General features: G+C 35.4%; 1 protein-coding gene across 1 annotated transcript in view; it reads right to left on the bottom strand.

Moving 5' to 3' along the window:
* LOC124369864 (cytoplasmic polyadenylation element-binding protein 1-like) overlaps window positions 1-18,408 on the bottom strand; it is a 101,732-nt gene extending 83,324 nt beyond the window's left edge. Inside the window, exons 1-2 of the mRNA XM_046827994.1 lie at window positions 18,113-18,408; window positions 271-355 (exon numbers count right to left, since the gene is read on the bottom strand). Of these exons, the coding sequence (XP_046683950.1) occupies window positions 271-355; window positions 18,113-18,130 (103 nt within the window). The 5' untranslated portion in view covers window positions 18,131-18,408. The remainder of the gene's footprint in view (window positions 1-270; window positions 356-18,112) is intronic.
* Window positions 18,409-20,575: the final 2,167 nt, after the last annotated feature.

Below are 20,575 nucleotides of genomic sequence, written 5' to 3'. Positions count from 1 at the left end.
GTGTTACTGTTGCAGTTAATGAAAAATTAAGTAATAATTTTGTACATTAAGATCCACAGGAAAACACTGAAATTCAACTTGAGAAATCCATTCCTTTAACCTAGTGAATATCATCAGCTGCAAATCAATTAAAGCTACGTTAGCAGAGAGAAATGCACTTATAATTGGCTAAATGTATGGCATTCAATCAAGCTATAAAGCTATAAGTGTAGGACCTAGCAACCTGGACACTAAAAGCTGGAATTCATACTCTAGCTACAGTAGACTCACCAGAAGGGCTGCTTTCAGGGAACATGAAGGGCGAATCTGTCGTGGACGAGGACAGGGACAAGTCCCCGGAACTGTCGATTGGGTTCTGTAACATACACAAAACATACAGACACGTAAGACACAATAATGCAGACAACAACCAACAGTACTGTATAAGACACAAAACATTGCATTGTCTATGCTCACTATCTTACTTAGTTAATACAGTGAACATGTTATATTTTATTTCCCAAGAAAGTGTTGTGACAATTTAAATATTCCTTTACTAAAAGTTTATTTTTTAATTATTGGTGTGTTCTATTGCATAATGTTACTCCAGATTTGGCCGAAAACGGCCTTTACATATAAAATTTCATGTTAATAAATCGGTACAATGAGGGTATGTAACTTGGAAACGGCAAAACCTAACGAAAGTTTTTACCTAACTCCCTGTAACACCTTCCCTGGTATTGTAAGCGCCTTCAATCTGATGCCCGCAACAGCAACTGTGCGCTGTACAGCAGCGTGCATTGCTACCAAGTAGGCGCATAGTCTTGGGCATTATAAAGCCAAAATCAATGAGTTTCTACTTGGACCAAGAAGAGCATGTGTACTAAGTTCAAATTTCTGAGACCTTTTATTGAGAGCTATCAGAATTGCTGTCCAAAAGACAACGACACGATTATTTTATGAAGGACCTGTCCGATCCTAATGAAAACATTATTTCTTACGAGTAACCATGATGGCAAAAAACCTGCGTGAGCAAATAAGCTGCGGGTAGCCTATTCGTAGACTGCAAACTATTAATTCGACGAAACTGGAGTGCTGGAAATCAAATCTAAAATGCGAGTAGGTTGGTGTAAACAAGGGCGTTGTTTCTGAGGACAAAATTTCCTTTATTCCAACGACACTATTGAATCAGTAACTACACAAAAGTATTGTAAATTATAATTATCTTGACCTCGGAAAGAATATCAGTAGTTAATGAATCAAATTCAATCCCGTGTAAATATTTAGACGCAAATCTGTTCCGACCAACGACAATGATGAATTTGCACATTGAAAAGGATTTTAAATTCTAGATAGTTTTATCCTCTGAAACAATAGTAGATGAATCAAATCCAATTACATGTAAACAATTACTCGCAAATCCGGTCCGACCAACGGTACTGTTGAATCTGCAATTATTTAAAAGCATTTTAAATTATAAATATTTTGCCCTCGAAAAGAATGTCAGTAGTTCATGTATCAAATTAAATTCCATTTAAATATCTAACGCCACATCTGGTCCGACCAACGACACTGTTCAATTTGAAAATTGAAAAGTATCTTGAATTCTGAATATGTCTATCCGAAGAGAGAGTAGTTCATGTATCAAATTAAATTCCATTTAAATATCTAACGCCACATCTGGTCCGACCAACGACACTGTTCAATTTGAAAATTGAAAAGTATCTTGAATTCTGAATATGTCTATCCGAAGAGAGAGTAGTTCATGTATCAAATTAAATTCCATTTAAATATCTAACGCCACATCTGGTCCGACCAACGACACTGTTCAATTTGAAAATTGAAAAGTATCTTGAATTCTGAATATGTCTATCCGAAGAGAGAGTAGTTCATGTATCAAATTAAATTCCATTTAAATATCTAACGCCACATCTGGTCCGACCAACGGTACTGTTGAATCTGCAATTATTTAAAAGCATTTTAAATTATAAATATTTTGCCCTCGAAAAGAATGTCAGTAGTTCATGTATCAAATTAAATTCCATTTAAATATCTAACGCCACATCTGGTCCGACCAACGACACTGTTCAATTTGAAAATTGAAAAGTATCTTGAATTCTGAATATGTCTATCCGAAGAGAGAGTAGTTCATGTATCAAATTAAATTCCATTTAAATATCTAACGCCACATCTGGTCCGACCAACGACACTGTTCAATGTGAAAATTGAAAAGTATCTTGAATTCTGAATATGTCTATCCGAAGAGAGAGTAGTTTATGAATCAAATCTAACCTAGTGTAAACATTTCCTAGCATTCTGTGGTCCGACCAATGACTCTGTTACATTTACAAAGTGAAAAGTATTTTGCATTCTAGATACTTTATCCTCAAAATGGGTAGTTTATGAACCCAATTCAATTCCGTGAAAACATTTAAACGCAAATCAAGTCCGACCATTGACCATGGTAATTTTTCATATTGAAAATTATTTTAAATTTTTAATATTTTATCCTCAGAAATAGCAGTTCATGAATAAAATCTAAACCAGTGTAAACATTTGCTGGCAAATCCTTTCCGACCAACGACACTATTGAATCTGCGACTGTTAAAAAGTATTTTAAACTCCAGATATGTTGACCTAGGAAAAAAATCAGTAGTTTATGAATCAAAAATTCAATCCTGTGTAAAAATCTAAACGCAAATCCGGTCCGACCAGCGACATTATTGAATCTGCGATTACTCAGTATTTTGGATTCCAGGTGTTTTTAATAGTACGATGTAGGTTAAGATTCGTCATTTTGATTCATTTAAAAAGCTCAAATAAATTGTGTATAGTAAATGAAAATTCGAGAAGAGGTTCTGAATTTATGATGAAAAACTTAATTTGGTCAAGTCGAAAATCTATTCGTAAAAATGTTACTTGAACTTTCCATAAGTACGTACTAAAACCATGAAAATATATACAAGACCTTTATATTTTGCAACACGTGCTAATCTCTACTCATGTAAGTACAGGATAGTGCTGTGGTCACGTGCACATGACTCAAGATATCGGATATTCGAGTCCAACTGCATGATTTCGTTTTAATAACACAAGATGAACTACAAGGGTAAACACAATTAAATACGCTGTAAAGTTCTGTAAAACTATAGGCGAATTGGTTTTATGATTATAAAGTAAACGAACATGCTCCTAGAAAAGTATAACTGTATGTAATTAATGTTACAAAACACATTACTCATAATTGACTAAGTACGATAAATGAAGGAATCAAGAAATCCCAAGCTTGTTCGTTCATAGCTAAAAAAATAAATAAACTCACATTTAAATATTGTAAACATGGGCTATATGGATTGTATAATAACATAAACTAAAATGTTTTTACCGTACTTAGAAATAAAAAAAATTACATATCAGTCTATCAGGATGTAAGAACTTTTCAAAAGTGCCCTACACAGAAGCTATTTACTCTGAGCTGTTCATCCTTATAAATGAATAAAATGAATCCAAATAAAATTAAACACACGTTTAAATGTTGTACAAAATACGTGACTTTGATTTTATGATAATAAAACAAACTAAAATTCTTATTCAATATTAACATTTCAATATTAAACAGTAATTTCACAAAAAGTTGGATAGATCTACTTTTAATGTGAACCCTGAGCTTGTTTAGCATTGACTATCTGTAGTCTGGTTGAATATTTGTTATGTACAAAATAAAATTGTTTTCCAATAATAACCTGTTTCTTGTTTTGGACTTAATCGCTACCATTCTTGAAAACCCAGATTCACATAAATATTATGTTTCAAATGGAATCAGTAATTTTAAAACTCGAGACACCAAATCCGGGTACTCGTTTTTTATACCTATCCAAAATTTGTCCACATAATCGCTCTTGTACAACAGTTTTTTTGACTGGGTCTTTGACAACTCTATCATTTTGTCAGGAAGCAAAGCACTGAGTTCAGAATTAAATGGATATAAAACCCATTGTAAACCAGAAGTATCCTCATTTGGAGTGCAGTCCAAAGACTGGTTTTCAGAGCTTTCAGGTGATTAGACACGAGCAGCGAAAAAATGTAAAGGGAGCGAATCACCTTGTATACCAGTAACAAATTCTATAAGTTCAAGCGTCAAAGGAAAGTTTTCAAAATTAATTTCCTTTTCTCGTTTAATACAAAGTGATATTTTCTTTTACTTTTTTTCTTTACCCTGTACAAATAAAATTGTTTTATCTGGGCCTTGCAACTTGTCATGTTAAAAATGTAAAAATATATACGCCAGATACGCAAGTTGGATTAACCATTCTTCGTCAGCAAAATGTTCTGCAAGCTGGGGATTAGCATCCCGATAGAACACCAACATTCTGATCTTAACTAAAACAGTCTGTTGAAGACTTTTCCTCGAGAAATCCAAAGTACCTCTATGTGAAGCAAAAGATTTTTATGTAAAGAGCCCATTTCTTCACACAGGGCAGAAAAAAAGTAGTTTCGCAATGGAAAAGCACAATGGACAATGCATTATCCAGCACTTGTTTTGTTGCCAGAGCTTGTCTATGTAAAAAATAGTGAACACATTTAGCATTAAGTATGATGGTTTCAATATTGCAATAATTTCACAATATTTACCAGTGAGAACATCAGCACCAACACTGCATATGGATACATTTTCCCCAATCAATTTTAAAGGGCTGGGGGTTTCATAGACAGATAATACGTGCTTTCTCCTATTGGGTGATAAGGGATTGATTTGCAAAATATACTGTTCTCTTTAAATGCTCCACCCCTTTTCATATCCAATGAGATACAACATTTGAGAACAACTGCCAACGTTAATCGATTCGTCAACTTGTATCGAGAAACGCTTACTTTGCAGCAAAACAATTTGATGTACCAAGCAACGCTCTCAAAACAAGAGTCCTAAAGAAGAATCGTAATACACTTGATGATAAAAGAATTCAGGGAAAATACAGGAAGGTGTTTACTGATGACCAGGAGCTGGAACTTTGTCAACAAATTATTGAAATGGAACACCAGTTCTACAGTGTCATGCAAAATGATTTACGCTCATGGCTTATATAGTCTCGCGACCAAAATCAATATCGCTCTTAACTTCAATGAGAATAAAAAGATGGCATGCAAAGATTAGTTGGCAGGCTTCTAAAAAGTCATCTACAAATGACTTTGAGAATCCCCGAAGCTACTTCTCTAGCAAGAGCTCAAGGCTTTAACAAAGTCAATGTAACAAAATTGTTTGATATTTTAAAAACAGTTCTAGATAATCAAGAGTATCTAGGTAATAGAATTTACAACTGTAATGAAACAGGTATACTAAAAAGTTCAAAATAGACGCTCAAAGGTTTTCGCTTTGAAGGGAAGGAAAGTCAGAGCGATAACTACGGCAGAAAGAGGCTTACTTTCGACATTTAAATTTGCATATCGACTGAGGGAACATTCATTCCTCCCATTGTAATATTTCCCAGAAAGAACATGAAGGCTGAGCTTGCAGACTGTTCTAGTTTTTGGATGCAAACTGATATTTTCTTGAAATGGTTTTAACACTTTTTAGAACGTGTGTCTCAAGCCTTCAGACGACACTCCAAATCCTTTTAATTTTGGATGGTCATGCTACCAACACAACAAGTCTTGTTTATATCAAAAAGGCTATATAAAATGACTCTAAAGTTATATGTAGTCATAACTTCCACACTGTAGTCATAAGCTATAACCTTCAGACGTATCATTTATGACACATTTTAAAGCCTATTACATCACAGAAAGTGAAAAAAACCGATATTTCCTCAGAAAAAAACCGTGGAAGAGCTATCACACAATTTCAAATTAGGACACTTATGGGAGAGGCATTTTTACGTGCTGCAGTGCCTACATCAGCTACTCCGCAATTGCGGGATGTTCTCATTTAACCCTGAAGTGATTGTGGATGCAGATTTTCTTGTTGCAGAGGTAACTGACGTTCCAATAAACGATCCCTAACATGATGAAGTCTTCAATCGAATTGGAAATCAAGTTGACCCAGTAAATTCGGTGGGACAAAACGAAGAGAGAGACAAACACTACAACTTAGCATGCCTTTAACCAGCGGTACGAAACGTAAATGGAAAGAAGACATCTAATGATCCTAGCAGTGACGACTGGAGTAGGCTTAGTTCGAAGTCCCTTTAAAGTAAGTCCAAAATATATTATTCTTTTTTTCAAAACAGAATAAAAAAGGGGAAAAGAGCAATCATCACCGACAGTCCTTAGAAAACTAATTAGAAGAAGAAAATAAAAAACTACAAGAGGAAGAGTCAAAGAAAAGAAAGAGAGCAGATATGAAAAAACAAACATCTATGTTTTCCATTTTACTTGTACATATTCATTTTGCTGTTGCTTATTAAAATAGTCAAATATATGTTAATGATAAAAAAACAAAATTCCTTTTCTATTATATTACTTACACTAGCTGATATAAGAGAAACCGGTTTTGATAAGGATGGAATAGTCTACGAAATGTTTGGGCATTTGAGTTGGAGCGTATTCAGTTACTTTAAACTTTCTGGTAAATGGTGGTTGAGCATAATATATTTGATTTGAGAGATAAAACAGATTGTTATTAGTGTTATTTTAATATAATAACTCACTCTTATTTGTGAAATGTGACGAGTTTTGGAAATTCTTCAATTTTGCGTTTCAATTATAAGTTTAATTCACGGCCGATTCGCATTTTTTATGGAGTGTCATCGCTCACGACCAGTTTTACCTACGACTGTAGGTTGTCCGAGTGTCAAGAGTTGCCTGTAGATCGTGTGTGACACTAGTGCCTGCACGCTGACACACACTAGAGCCAACAATACGAGTCCGTACTCCGGTGACGAGAGATATGATTAGCTACTCTATCGCACGAGTATGATAACGGTATCAGGGGGCGGCAGGACTCCAGGGACACGCTAGCCTCTCTTTGCACATGTTTTTACAACCGCTTCACGGATACTCAGCAATTTTATTTTATGAACGGGATGTATTAGTATAAAATGCAATAGCGTTGAATAACAATAAAATATCGTTAATTAACATAATAAACTTATTTTCAAAAAATAATTTATAAATTTAAGAACAAAACTAGTGTGGGCATTAAGTCTGATTTATACCGTAATTGACAACAACTCACTTTGAAATCTTCCGTATTGAATTTAAAAATTAATAAACGCCCTATGTAAATAATTTTTTTAGCCATCAGACGCTTTTTACATTATAAATTCAAACGTCATATACCAAAGTGTTAATCGAACATAAATTCATAACCGTAAAGGTTTATTATATATTTTAATAGCCATTTTTAAGTTTATTTCTGCAACCACTGTGTGGAACTAACTACATACAGTATGACATTTTAATATAGTGATAAAGACACGGTATATAGAAACACACAAGGCGCTTGTTTTTAAATATGTTCACCTTGCTTTATACACTGGTATTATTTTCTATACGAATGATTTTTAATAACAAAAATAATAATAGTGACAAATCGTGCCTAATATCTTGAGAAGAGTTACCAAAAAACACTCTTTCATCAACATATACTATTCGCTATATAAAATTACAGCTAGGCGTCTATCGTTTGGTTTTGCCTCCCTCCCCACCTCTCCCGAATTCTCAGACTACCTATAACATCCATAAACTACATTAATTGATAAACAATCACAACTACCATCTTCTTTCGTCGCTGACCACAATTTGAATAAGGGACATGAAAGTAAATTAATTGTTTAATTGCAGTGCATAAAATTAAATTCATTGCACAAGTAATTTTCAAATTTAAATACATGCTGTAGATCCTAACATTCACACTCCCATATGTATTCATGTCCACATATTTGTTCACTCACATTAAGTATCATGTTTTACAACAGTGTTATCGTCTTTCCGATCGCAAAATAACGCAGAGGTTTGCCAGGAATTCGTCACGTAACTTTCATGTAAAATATTGTAACAAATATTTACTGTTACACATGTTAAGTATTTAAAATAATGGTGTTAGTTGCTATAGACGAGCACCTATATTGTATAGGTCCACAGTGCACCACCACTGAGTACAATTGAATGGGACAAACACCAGATATTTAAACTGAACGAGAAAACACTGCGGAGAACATGCACCGCTGCTTGGAACCGAGTTCTAGATGATATTTTCTTGGTCGTTTTGTATGTGAAACCACTGGAGATAAATTTATAGGGCTTTCACCACCCCCAAGATCCCGCTGCGCCAAGCCGCTCACCACCCCCCCCCCCTCAACTTGTCTGGACGGGGGCGGTCCAGTTGTTATAATCTTCAATTCATACAATGGTTGTTGGATTACTTTTTATGTTTTATATGACGAAGTGCCAGAATTTCATTGCTCTTAAATCACTTTACACCAATTTCACAAAAGGTATTCAACAACTGAAACTGAAAGTATTCTACATTAATTAAAATTAGATCACTATAACTTGTATTCCACATTCTACATTTAATATTCATTGCAGGGTTGTTGCGTTTTCTTTTCATGTTTTGCATGCGGACTTACTAGGACTCCTTTACTTTTGTACATCATTTCATGTTTTTAGGTTGACATTACTTCCCTTAGAAGAGAAAGCTAACCAAAGAAAATAGTACTAATTGACATAAGAAAACAAATATTAAGATTTATTTTTGTTTATTGTCTTGTTAAGTGTTTTTATGTATGAAATGTATACACCTCACTGTATTTAAGTAATTCGCTAACACAACACTGACACTTTCAAAATAAAAGAAAAAATGTACTCCTATATGATAGAAATTAAATTATAAGTAGTATTTTATATAGTAATATCATAATCTTACATAATTTTTTAATCTGGTTACAGTAAAACCAGGTTATAGGTTTAATTACTATAACCTAATTCATATACTTAAAGCAATAATGAATTTAAAGGAATATATTTTTTTTAATTAACTCTACCGATTTCACTTTTTTGTATTCATCTTTCCCTGAAAACAGTTTTGAACTAATGGTATCAAAATTATTTCTATTATTTTTTTGTTTGTTACGAGGAAAACATAATTAATTTTAAGGAGTTTTAGGAATTACATTCTACTATTAGATACCATATTTTTGGCCATGCACTCATCAAAGTCACTGAACTCCTGTTAAATCCTTCCATTAAAAATCCGAATTAAAATCTCGACCTTAGTGATCAGCCTCCTTAACCAAAAATTTCTAAAATATTTCTAAACCGGATATTCTGGTAAACAGGGAAACCCTCAATCAGATTTAGATTGCAAAGTGAAGACAATTGGTTGCTGTTTTCCATCCGAGGTTTGCCGTTAATATTCATGACCTCTGCCTGGGCTTTAATAACCAGGATTTGATAAGAATAGGCGGACTATCAGGAACCGCATACATGGAGGGTACGAAGGTTCAGATACTGCTGGGCAACAGGTCAGGACAACAACAACAACAATTATCAGTTACGACTAGAAAAGAGTCCAACCATTAGCTCACTGATAGTAATTATATCTTTGTACCGATATATTGTTCAGTATTACAATGTACATATGGTAGTCTATTATCTTGTAGTGCCCAAGATTTAATAATATTATTGTTATTACTATGTAAAACCATACCTTTTCAAAATTATATTTCAAATATAAAAATCATCGTTACTGTATACCAATATACGTCTAAACACAAGTGCAAAAATTCAGAATCTTATAACAACTGTAACTAACGTTTAAGGCAGCGTTAATTAAATCCGGTGTATTGCAACGGAACGCCGGTTTTGGACATTGGTTTAATGTTATCACCAATAAGGGGGGCGTGGTACGGTTCAGCTTCTCTAAGTACTTATATAAGAATGTCCAGACTATTAATTTCTTTGTTTCGTCTGTGATCACAGCAGCTGTACCGTCATAATAATACCTAAAAATCTGTACAAATTTAGTAGATATTCTGATGCAAGAAGATTCGTAAATTAACACAAAGGTAGTTGAGTTCCCTTTTCTAAAGCCCGCTTGAGATTATGTTAAACAGATTTGTCCTGTTTACTCTGGTAAAATATGGTAATCATTATCATTTTCAACTGATTAGAGTTAGATAGATTTTCAAGGCAGTCGATAATGGATCAAACTTCACACTTTTTAGTGAATTAGCGCTTCCTTCATTAAACAATGACTTATTAAATGTTTTGGTATATTGCGGATTTAAAAATATTAATCGAAACTAGCGATAATCTAGTATTGAAAAATGTTGTGCATTTTTAAATGTCGCACTAAACTCTATAGATTCGTGAAACTTTATTGTTCTTAACGTTTTTTCAAAGTCACTATAAGCTTGTGGTGACTTAAAATTATTATATTCAATTTCATCCATAATCAAGGATTTGGCAAACTGAAATTTCCCTGGTGACAAAGCAGGGTTTAGTAAATAGCAAGAAGTTTATATGCCTTTACAACTCCAAAGTCTCAATATTACCTATTTTATTTTTCCACTTTTTAAAATTATCGTACACCAAAGTGCTTTCAAGTTGTTTGCTTACGACATATTCCAAATTACAAAATCACAGTGCTCGTTTTTTCTCAAGACTAATAACTTATACATTTATCTTTTTCCCAAATATATTTCATGTTGGCTTATGAGTCGTTATCTTGTCGAAACAAAAAAAGTGAAAAAAGCATTGTTTTTGTATTCATGTCTGAACTTTAAATTACTTTATTGCACTTCGTCAGATTGAGTTATTTTTTTCCTAATTAATAATATGGCGAATCAATTCGACAACTTCTGTTTGCATACCGAAATTATGGTGATTTTAAGATTACGAATATTTTGAAACCTAACAACTTTGGGTGTCCAATTTAATTTAGGCAACAAATACCGATTTCTGGATATCTATACATAGGCGATGGTCCGTGACCGGATGGTTCTCTTATATATATTAATTTACAATGTGTGAAAAAAGCTAAATTTGAGAGTAGGCAAAATAATGACATATGCCATTATTACAGAGGCAGGAGGATAGTTAGGGCTATCAAGCCCTCTTTCCACTATACGTCAAATAAATAAATAATAATAATAAACTAAATAATGTCAGTAGTATAACTATACTGATAGTGTAGGATGTAATATTGCATACCTCATATTACTTGCAAAATGTTAACAATTTTAATATTAATGACAGATTACGGTGTAAAGTTAGAGCTGAAGGCAAAGAATGGCTGTAAAGTTATCACTGACGACAGTGTACGGAGTGGCAGACTGCACATATCGTAGTATATCAGCATATCGTCATTGTGCATAAAATAAAGTGTACAACTGGATTTTTTTATAAATCTGATTCTAATAATTAAAACGGGTTAATAGCAAAAATAATTACTATGCCAAAATTATTTAACTAAATTATATGTTATTCCAATGTATGTGTTTCCTGTCAACGAAGAACATTTTTACAGATAAACAGAAGTAAAGGAAAATAGTTATGTAGAAAGACTTTGAATTCAATACTTTACAGTTCGCACAGTCATAGTAGATTTCTGTCATTCAATGAGAGTGTCTGTTAGGTAACTGTCATATATTTAATTGCTCGGATTTTATAGTTGTTACTGCGTTCAATTCAATGAGCAGATAATATTTTTAGTGCTTTCTGTCACTCAGTTAATTAACGACTGTACAGTCAATAAAGTTATAACGAATATTCTATTTTCAGGACTAGGTACAATCAGAAATATTGAAATGATTGTTGCTGTTTTTTTGCAAAGGGAACTAAATGTAAATATTCATGGTTTATAAATAATTATTTTCTCCACAGTTATCAGCTGTCTAAACAAATTTTTCCTGCAAACAATTTGCCATAATTTACTCTTATAAACGTATGATGAATTTCATTTGTTTTTCATTCAATATAAATGAAGAGACTAGCACCTTTCTTCATAACAATACTTTTATTTTTTCAAAATAAATCATTAAAATGTATACACCAAAACATTAGAATCCTTAGACGTAACTGTGATTTACTGGTTGTGTTCTTGAATGCAATTAATCTAAAATCAAATAGTATAATTGTGACTGAGACCTATGTGATATGGGGGATGTTAGCATGTACTCAATGGACAGTTATAGTTCTTTATCTGTGGCCAGAGATAACAAGGTCTGCTGCATACTTGTGATCTACACTAATGATAGAATCACTCTTTCCATAAGGCTGACTCAACATTTTCGATCCTGACTATATACCGCTAAAATTTAAGATAAGTACTTTTACAATAATTTGTATTTATATATGGCCCAGTTGATTAAAATCCTTGATCGATACTGGACTTCATTGAAAGTTTGTTTAACACTATCGTTAAAATAAAGAGTTAATTATCATTTCACATAGGTAATATTAATAATAATAATAATCTCTGGCGAATAGTGGGATTACCTCATTTCACCTTCCTTTTAGTGCAGCATCTGAAATCTAACACTGGTTGAGAATTCAGACGCTGCACTAAGAGGAAGGTGAACTGGAGCTAAAGTCAACATTCACACTGAATCAACCCTCCCACATACGTATGTTATTTGTAGAATAGTCTCTTTATTGTATTTTAACAGTATATTGCATTGCGTTGCAAGCGCTTTCACATATCGGTATTCAAACAGCAATGCTATTCACATTCACACACAATACAGTCATTCGTAGTCACAGACTTAGGAACCGATTTTACGTTTGAATATTCCAACTACTCAATATTAACTCCTCAACAGGATAAAAGCACTTTAGACACCAAAAGATGTTTGAGGCGAGTTTTCAATATTGTTATTGATATTTATATATTTTCAGGGAGCTCATTTATTTGATCCACGCCGTCTTATTGCCGTAGGCGGTAAGATACCGTTAGTCTATGATTTTGGACTCGAAATTTTCTTTGCCTCTAGTCTCACACTGAAGAAGGTCCCTGTCCCGAACCAAATTGCACATTTTATGACGATATAGGAAAAACATCAGAAACATAAAAACAGGACAGGATCATTAATTAATTCCTTAAAAGAATCACTGAAAGAGTCTCTGTGATTCAACCTTGCAATGATTCTGACTGCCCTTTTCAGCCTGAAAACTCCTTCGATTTTGTGTTTTCCACAGCTATCGGCTAAATTACTTCAGTGATTATTTATTGAGTCAGTGGTGAGTTATTTTTTGAAGTCAAACTGTTCAGGATTGAGAATTCCATCGCTTTATAGAAGCATTCAAGTCTTTCACACATAAACACATTTAAATGTTTGACGGGACACGGTAAGGATAAAATTGGACTATAATGATGCTGGTTTTACGAGGCTGTTTTTTAATTAGGAATGATTGTTGTGCTCTTTCAAACAGCAGGTAAGTGTCCAGTAAAATTAAAAAGTTGATAGATTTTGAGATTGGACTCCAAATGTGTCTCAAGTACTAACGTTTGAGTTTCCACACTGGTATTCCATGAGTATCGCATGATTTATTCGAGTTCATTCTCAGTATGAAACTGCTAAACCAGCCCCCCTCCCCCCAAAAACATGAATGCGACCGGTTCCCTAACACGAATTCCATGAGATTGGCAGATGACAAATTCGTAGAGACTTCATAAGAAATATTCATTGGAAAAAAAATTTTCGCATTTTCTCATCAAATGTGAAAACTATCAAGCACGGATCGTCACGTCATCTATTGACGTCACAAGCGTTAGCGGCTCCAATCATCCTTCTCTATATCCTTCATTATCGATAGTTTGATTTCATTATAGATATAGGTACATGTAGACAATGAGGTGGTTGATAGATACATGCACGTTTATAACAGCTATGGTTGTATGTCATTAAAACCAATAAAAGTGTGACCGACCATACATTTAGAGTTATCCGTTATTTGGCTGAGTGTCAGCGAAGCGTTACTTTACGATGCGTTTATTGGCTGAGCGTTAGGAAAGCCTATCACTCAAGAGCTGGAAAAAAATCAATTTCTGTCTGTCTGTCCATACAATATCTCAAACATAAACCGACCTACAGACTTAAAGGTTTCATGTGCACCATATTTTTTATAGGCAACATTGACTTCGCTTGTGGTGCATGTCACCCAAGGGGTTTGGCTGAACTCACGCCAACATGTTTACTTGGTTTTATGGGTAACCATGGTGGCAACGAGAAAATCGCGGAAAAACAGACTTGTAAACAAACTGAGTACAATGATATGACTTTTTTGACATAATAGAACATATGTAAAATCGTTAAATTTATTTACGGGATTACATTTTAAAGTCAAGCCTGCAATGTAATTATTAGAGTCAAGGTAGCGCAGGCTCCGATAGTTGATTCCCCAAAGACGTTATTGTTGTAACGTATATTTAAATTGTATGCTAATTTTAATGTTTTCATTGAATTTAACTATATTTAGTAAATTCAAAATGAGGCAGATTAGTTTTGATGGGGAATATCAAAATGTTAACCCCCATACTTATGTATATAGATAGGGACAGTGGCGTAGCTACCTTGGGAGGCACCCGGTGCGGAAGTTGGTGGTGTCACCCCATCGAAAGTAAAAAGCAATACATTTTATATGATAAAGGTCATAGATAATTTATTATTTATAATATTGAAGAAATAGCAAAAAAATAATAGGTAAGACAGAAAAGGAATTTTTATACAGTTAAAATTTTTTCTTTCCAGCTTTGACAACTGCAAACTCAGCAATAACTTCACCGAAGCACTCCAACGCTGTGTTGAGTCTTTTATCAGATAATTTACTGTGTCATAAGCACTTCCCAACGGTTAGTGCAAGAAGTTTTTGTGTTAGCGATTTTTGTCTTGTTCTTGAAGTTGAGAAACCGGTGGGTGTCACCCGAAAAAGGTGACACCCGGTGCGACCCGCCCCCGCCGACCCCCTACCCTTTGCTACGACACTGGATAGGGACATTTCCGTAGCATTTACCTTCCGTTCGTTCGTACCCCGTACCGAACCGTAACGCCTGGAACTATGGACTTCGGCTGTGGAACTGTGACGTAACAATGAAGAGGAATAAAGACTATTTTTGGTCTCACCCTAATTGATAGGCCTACGTGTTATGTGAGTATGTTTTACACCCTAGTAATTAAGCTACGGTCCTGGCCCGAGGGTGCCCGTAACCGTTGGACTTTTAATATGAAAGTTCCTTTTCTTAGTGAGGAGCAGGCCCGTGCGCATGGGGGGGTTTTGGGGGTTCAAACCCCCCCCCCTTGAAGATTGGGATATATCATATTGTTTCCATATATCAGTTTAATTGTGCTCTATTGCGCCGTCAGTTTACGCGCATGCGCGCGCAAATATTTCCAATCGTTTGATTGCGCGCGCTTTCCTGTACCTGTAAATTTTTTTCTGTACCTCGACGCATCAACTTATTAAAAGAGTAGATCACATATGTTTTTATTTGAAAAAGTTTTTACTTTGTTTAAAGAATGAGTTACAAATGTATTAAAAGTATATAGTTTTACAATTTTATAATAAACTCATTTTCCATACGTATTAATTTTTAATCTATTACTTATTTAAGTTTCTTCTTTTTTATTTCATAAAATAAGTATAGAACCCCCCCCCCCTAAATAAAATTCTGCGCACGGCCCTGGTGAGGAGCCTTAATGATTACGACGCCGAAGATGGGCGGGACGAGCCCGCGCCCTGTCCAGCCCAACTTCAGGGAGATTCTCTAGGATGGCATTCCTGGCGCAGCGACTTCAGTACCCAAAAAGGAGGTGATTAACCGTAGCTTCCCTTCAAGAAGGGGGTGTGTGACGACGGGCCCATCTCCCGCCGTCTGAAGACACACCTCAGAAACAAAACAGTCTATGGCAGTCGAATCGGAGTCGGGTAGTGGTCGAGAACCGAGACGGTGTGTAGCAGCCGCGGTCGGGGTAGACGGCGAGCGTCGCGTCGCGGAGACTGCATACCAAAGGCGGTGAGACGGTGTGTAGCAGCCGCGGTCGGGGTAGACGGCGAGCGTCGCGTCGCGGAGACTGCATACCAAAGGCGGTGAGACGGTGTGTAGCAGCCGCGGTCGGGGTAGACGGCGGGCGTCGCGTCGCGGAGAGTGCATACCAGAGGCGGTGACGGTGCTACGGCCAGTGCTAGATTAAGGGCATTCTTTTTCATTTTTAATAAAGTAATTTACTTATTGGTAATCATTTTCGTAAAGACTAACAAACACATAAAAGTCACATGTCATTGACTTCAAATCGGAATTTTCCACAACCTGAAAAATCACCTCTTGGTTTTACAGAGTAAGCCATGGTCACCCGGTGTAGATAGTTACTTCATCAGTATTTTATTATGAAACAAATGGTAGACTAAATCACAATAAGACATTTACTAAGTTGCTTACTGATTAACACATACTAGTAGTATAACCTGTAAGAAAAGTAATGTTAAATACACAATTAAAAATACTCAACAAACCTCTCACAGTGTTGACCTAAACTTAAAATTACTTATCTCACACTTTCTACTTGTCCACACTGCAAGTTTACGACACTATTTAATACGTGTTAAACACGGCTGGAACATACTGCTCAAGTAGGCTACAGTGCTCGTGATATCAGAACCTCCTTCCTAGTCGCATGTTACAGAACACGGCTGATGCTGATTGTGAATCAGACCGGCATTACAGTCACATTAATCAGCTGTACGGTCCGGATAACCACGTTTCTCTCGGGTTTTCAAGGTCACGTAATCAATATTTGCTAAATCTGCCGTGCTAGAACAGTCTCCTGGTCCTTGAATTCTTATCTGCCTGCAGTTTGCTTTTTCATGTTTATGGTTAAATATACACGATTTCAAGTAATAATAAACCGTTTTCTTGTATTATAAACTCTCTCGACAATATGTGTTAAAAAAATATGTACGGTTTATGAGTTGTTTTATCACTTGTTTGAGTTACTATGACATAAATTAAACTAAAAAATTGCAAATGTTCTCTCTGGTTACAAGAAGGTGGGCGTTAAAAATGTAGGCCGAAAAATTTGCATCCGATCTCAATAAATAAAGTAGCCAGAACTTTTTTTGTCAAGGCATAGTTTGTTAATTTTCTTTTAAATTTACACTATAAGTTTTTAATATCCACCATTCGACGTTGAAATTAAAACACACTTGGATTGTGAATGAGTTGATTTTCTAAAAAACATTCAGACGATACACCTAATGTTTTAGTCAGGGCATGTCTGTATGGTACTTTAAGTCTATCTGGAACAAAAGAATCTTCTTAAATATCAAATAAAAGTTTCAAACTGCTCTTCAGATATCCGTCGGTCTGTTTCCGAATTGTAAGTTTTAACATAATAACTTATAATTAACATGTCAAACAAAGTTGAGACACAGGTGAGTGACATATATCTTCTTCTGTGATTTTACTAAATCAGTAGGTGAGCTGAAATTTAAAATTAACTATTATACACTTTCCCAAGGTCAACACAGGACGTATTTAGTAAATATGGACGGGATTATGAACATAATTTAGGCGTACAAAACTTTTGATACGAAATAATAGTTTTAGATATCACTAGATGATACCCTCATTTGAAAGGTATTTTTGGGTTAAAGGGTGTTGCTGGTCAAAGACATATAAGCTTAATGTTTTTCACTGGTTTCAAGACATATGCGCTACGTATAGAAAATTCAAAACAACACATCACACACAAAATTACATTGTATAGTGACTGAAATTATTTAAAACTAGAAATACCAGAGCAATTTCAGACTATTGGGATTTTTATTGCCAGTTATAATTAATGGAGATACGATATGCAAGTAACATGACAATATATTATAGTTCAAATCACAACATTAGGAATTAAAATGGCAAACTTTAATATGTACCAAAAACCCGTCCGAAGAAAATTGGAAAATATCAAACCTGCAAAATTCATAATACCTTATGGGATGAAATAAACATTAAATTCAACTTCTTGGTTGGTATTTAAAAAATAAAAAATCAAGTTCATTAGCAACATAGCACGTGAGGGTCGAGGCATCGCACATTATAGAGTGACTCTGAGGATCTGTTGGCGCGGTCAAAGAAACGATTCAGCCCCTTGACCGTGACCAATTAATTATACAATTAAAACTAATTGTCTGTCCAGCTTACCTGTTGTAGCACCGGCATAGTTCCTGTGAAGAGGTCTTCTTGTTACAACGTGCCGTTACATGAAAATCTACCCGAGTTACAATTAATTACAACGAATATATTAACTGAATACTCGTCGACTTTACTAAAACGTCCGATAATAATATTAATATTCACCGAATATATAAATACACAGCGAATCGATAAAAGTTTTTAAAACACACACTACATTAATAAATAACAAAATAGTTGCTTTAAAAGCGTAAAATTACATCGGTCCAACTTCGGTGGCGGTTTGCAACGAACTGCGGGGCGCGACGGGTGTAAGTCAGCTGTGCCGCTCCGTGACGTCAGGGGGGTCCCCCCCGCTCCCACCCCTGGTTCGGCAACCAGCCAATGGCGAGTGCCCGCTCCACTCCGTACAGACTTCAGCCTTATCGATAACAGATAACAGTGACGGCATCCGTGCAACAAGTTTGCCCACGATAACTGGGGAGCAGGACAGCCCATGCCTTACCCCTTCTGTTCACGGAGCGTGTAAAATATAAATTGGCGAACATTTTATACGATCCGTAATTTTGTAAACTGTCGTTCTAACCACGATAAAATCATTTGAATTTATTTATGTGTCCGTTCTGACGTAAGGGTCATGGCTGTAACATTAACGATGGGCGATGTTCTTACTACAAATTTAATCAGTTAATTACCACTGGATCGAACACAAACAAAAAGTAATTTATATTATAGGTATCTGTCAATACAATCGCACTGCCGTGCACCATTTATGTACCAAATAGGAATTCGCCCGATAATTTTAATTTAGGATGGAAAACCTGCACTTAATTTACCCACGTGACATTAATTCATTCTCTAGTGTGTAGCAAATATTATTTTCATTTCGTATTGTACTTTACCTCAGTTCTCGTGCCTGTGTAGTGGAATGAAATGGGGTGGTCCGAAACATGGAAGTTTTTATTTGAGTGGAAATATCCATCTTGGGACAATCCGAACTAAAACGTGATTATCACAAAACTGATCGTCCCTCACGCGCATATGCGTGTATGAAGTATTGGACGTAACGGGCAGATTTTAACTCATTTGTCATGCAGGTTTAAACCACCCACACACAAAAGCACACATAAAAATAACACACACAAAAATAAAAACGCACAAAACCCCACATATAAATTTTTGTAATTAATATTTTAACATTAAACATTTTTAAGTTTATTATATTTTTAAATTTTGAAGCTCATAAATCATGGATATTATATTGCCATTAATGTTTTAGTAGAAGTGAAATATGCGCTTCTGTCTGCTCCACGCCCGGCCCCGACGTCGTACCGCCCACTACGTCGCCTTCAACACCACTCCAACTAGCATCGGGAAAAACACCGGCAATATTGAATTATTAACAGAAAACGTAATGTTCAAAGCAGAAGTTACCAAGCTCAAAGCCGAGGTTAAAGTTATCCTCGACCACTCAAACGAATCGGACCAACGATGGATCGGAACATATAATTCAATTCAAATTACAAATATGACGTCTTTCAAAACAAAATACCTTAAAGATAAAACTACCCTAGATTCTAATCTACTGTAATTATTTAAAGCTTAAAACATAACCCTAATATTAATATATATTGGTTTTAGTTAGTAAAACACTGTTGTTAGTAGTGCGTAGTGCGTATAGAGGCGAGACGCAATATCGCGACTTTTGCCGCCGCGCTGCGCCGTGCCGGCGCCACCCCCTTACCCTGCAGTTCGCCCACTCAGTCTAGACCGCCACTACTGCGTTGTACTTTCAGGTATTTTCCTGCTCTAAATATATACGCATCGCTTTCTTTCTACAGACACGTATTGAATTTTGTCTCATGCAATCCAGAGTAAAGGTGAATTTTCATAGCTTTTTTCTATTATTTATTCTATTTATTCTATTATTCTAGTGATATCTTAACCGAGTTTCGTGTTAATTTTATACGATGCTTGTGCTTTATGAATGATGACTGTTATTTATATGAACTATTCTTTTATCAATCTGAATCAAGAATCAAGAAAAGTAAGAGCAATACTCTTTACTAATAATAACACTAAGATTTATACCTAGAGGGGTAAACAAAAATCTAAAAAAACAAGATGGGGGAACGTGCCTTGTCGCTACGACCTCACCCCTCCCACCGCGTTATAGTATAGCAGACTACCCGTGTCAACAACTACATAAGGGAGCTGTGTATCAGGTGTAAGGGGTCTGAGCTGCTGGACATCAACACCATCGTGAGGCGACACTTCACTCGTCATGGCCAGCAACCGAGCCATGAAGGGGAAGCGGCTGCTTTCCGAACTGGTGGTGGCCGACCTGAGGAAGGCCAACTTAGTCACTGTTGATAGGACACAGTCACCACCACTACCACCGCCACCAAATTACATTTTAGGATATCCTTATTAATTTATGTTTGCCATACGATTTAATATTGATACAGCAAT

Source organism: Homalodisca vitripennis, chromosome X, assembly GCF_021130785.1.
Source record: "Homalodisca vitripennis isolate AUS2020 chromosome X, UT_GWSS_2.1, whole genome shotgun sequence".
Classification (NCBI taxonomy): domain Eukaryota; kingdom Metazoa; phylum Arthropoda; class Insecta; order Hemiptera; family Cicadellidae; genus Homalodisca; species Homalodisca vitripennis.
This window is presented reverse-complemented; position numbering and strand designations above follow the sequence as displayed.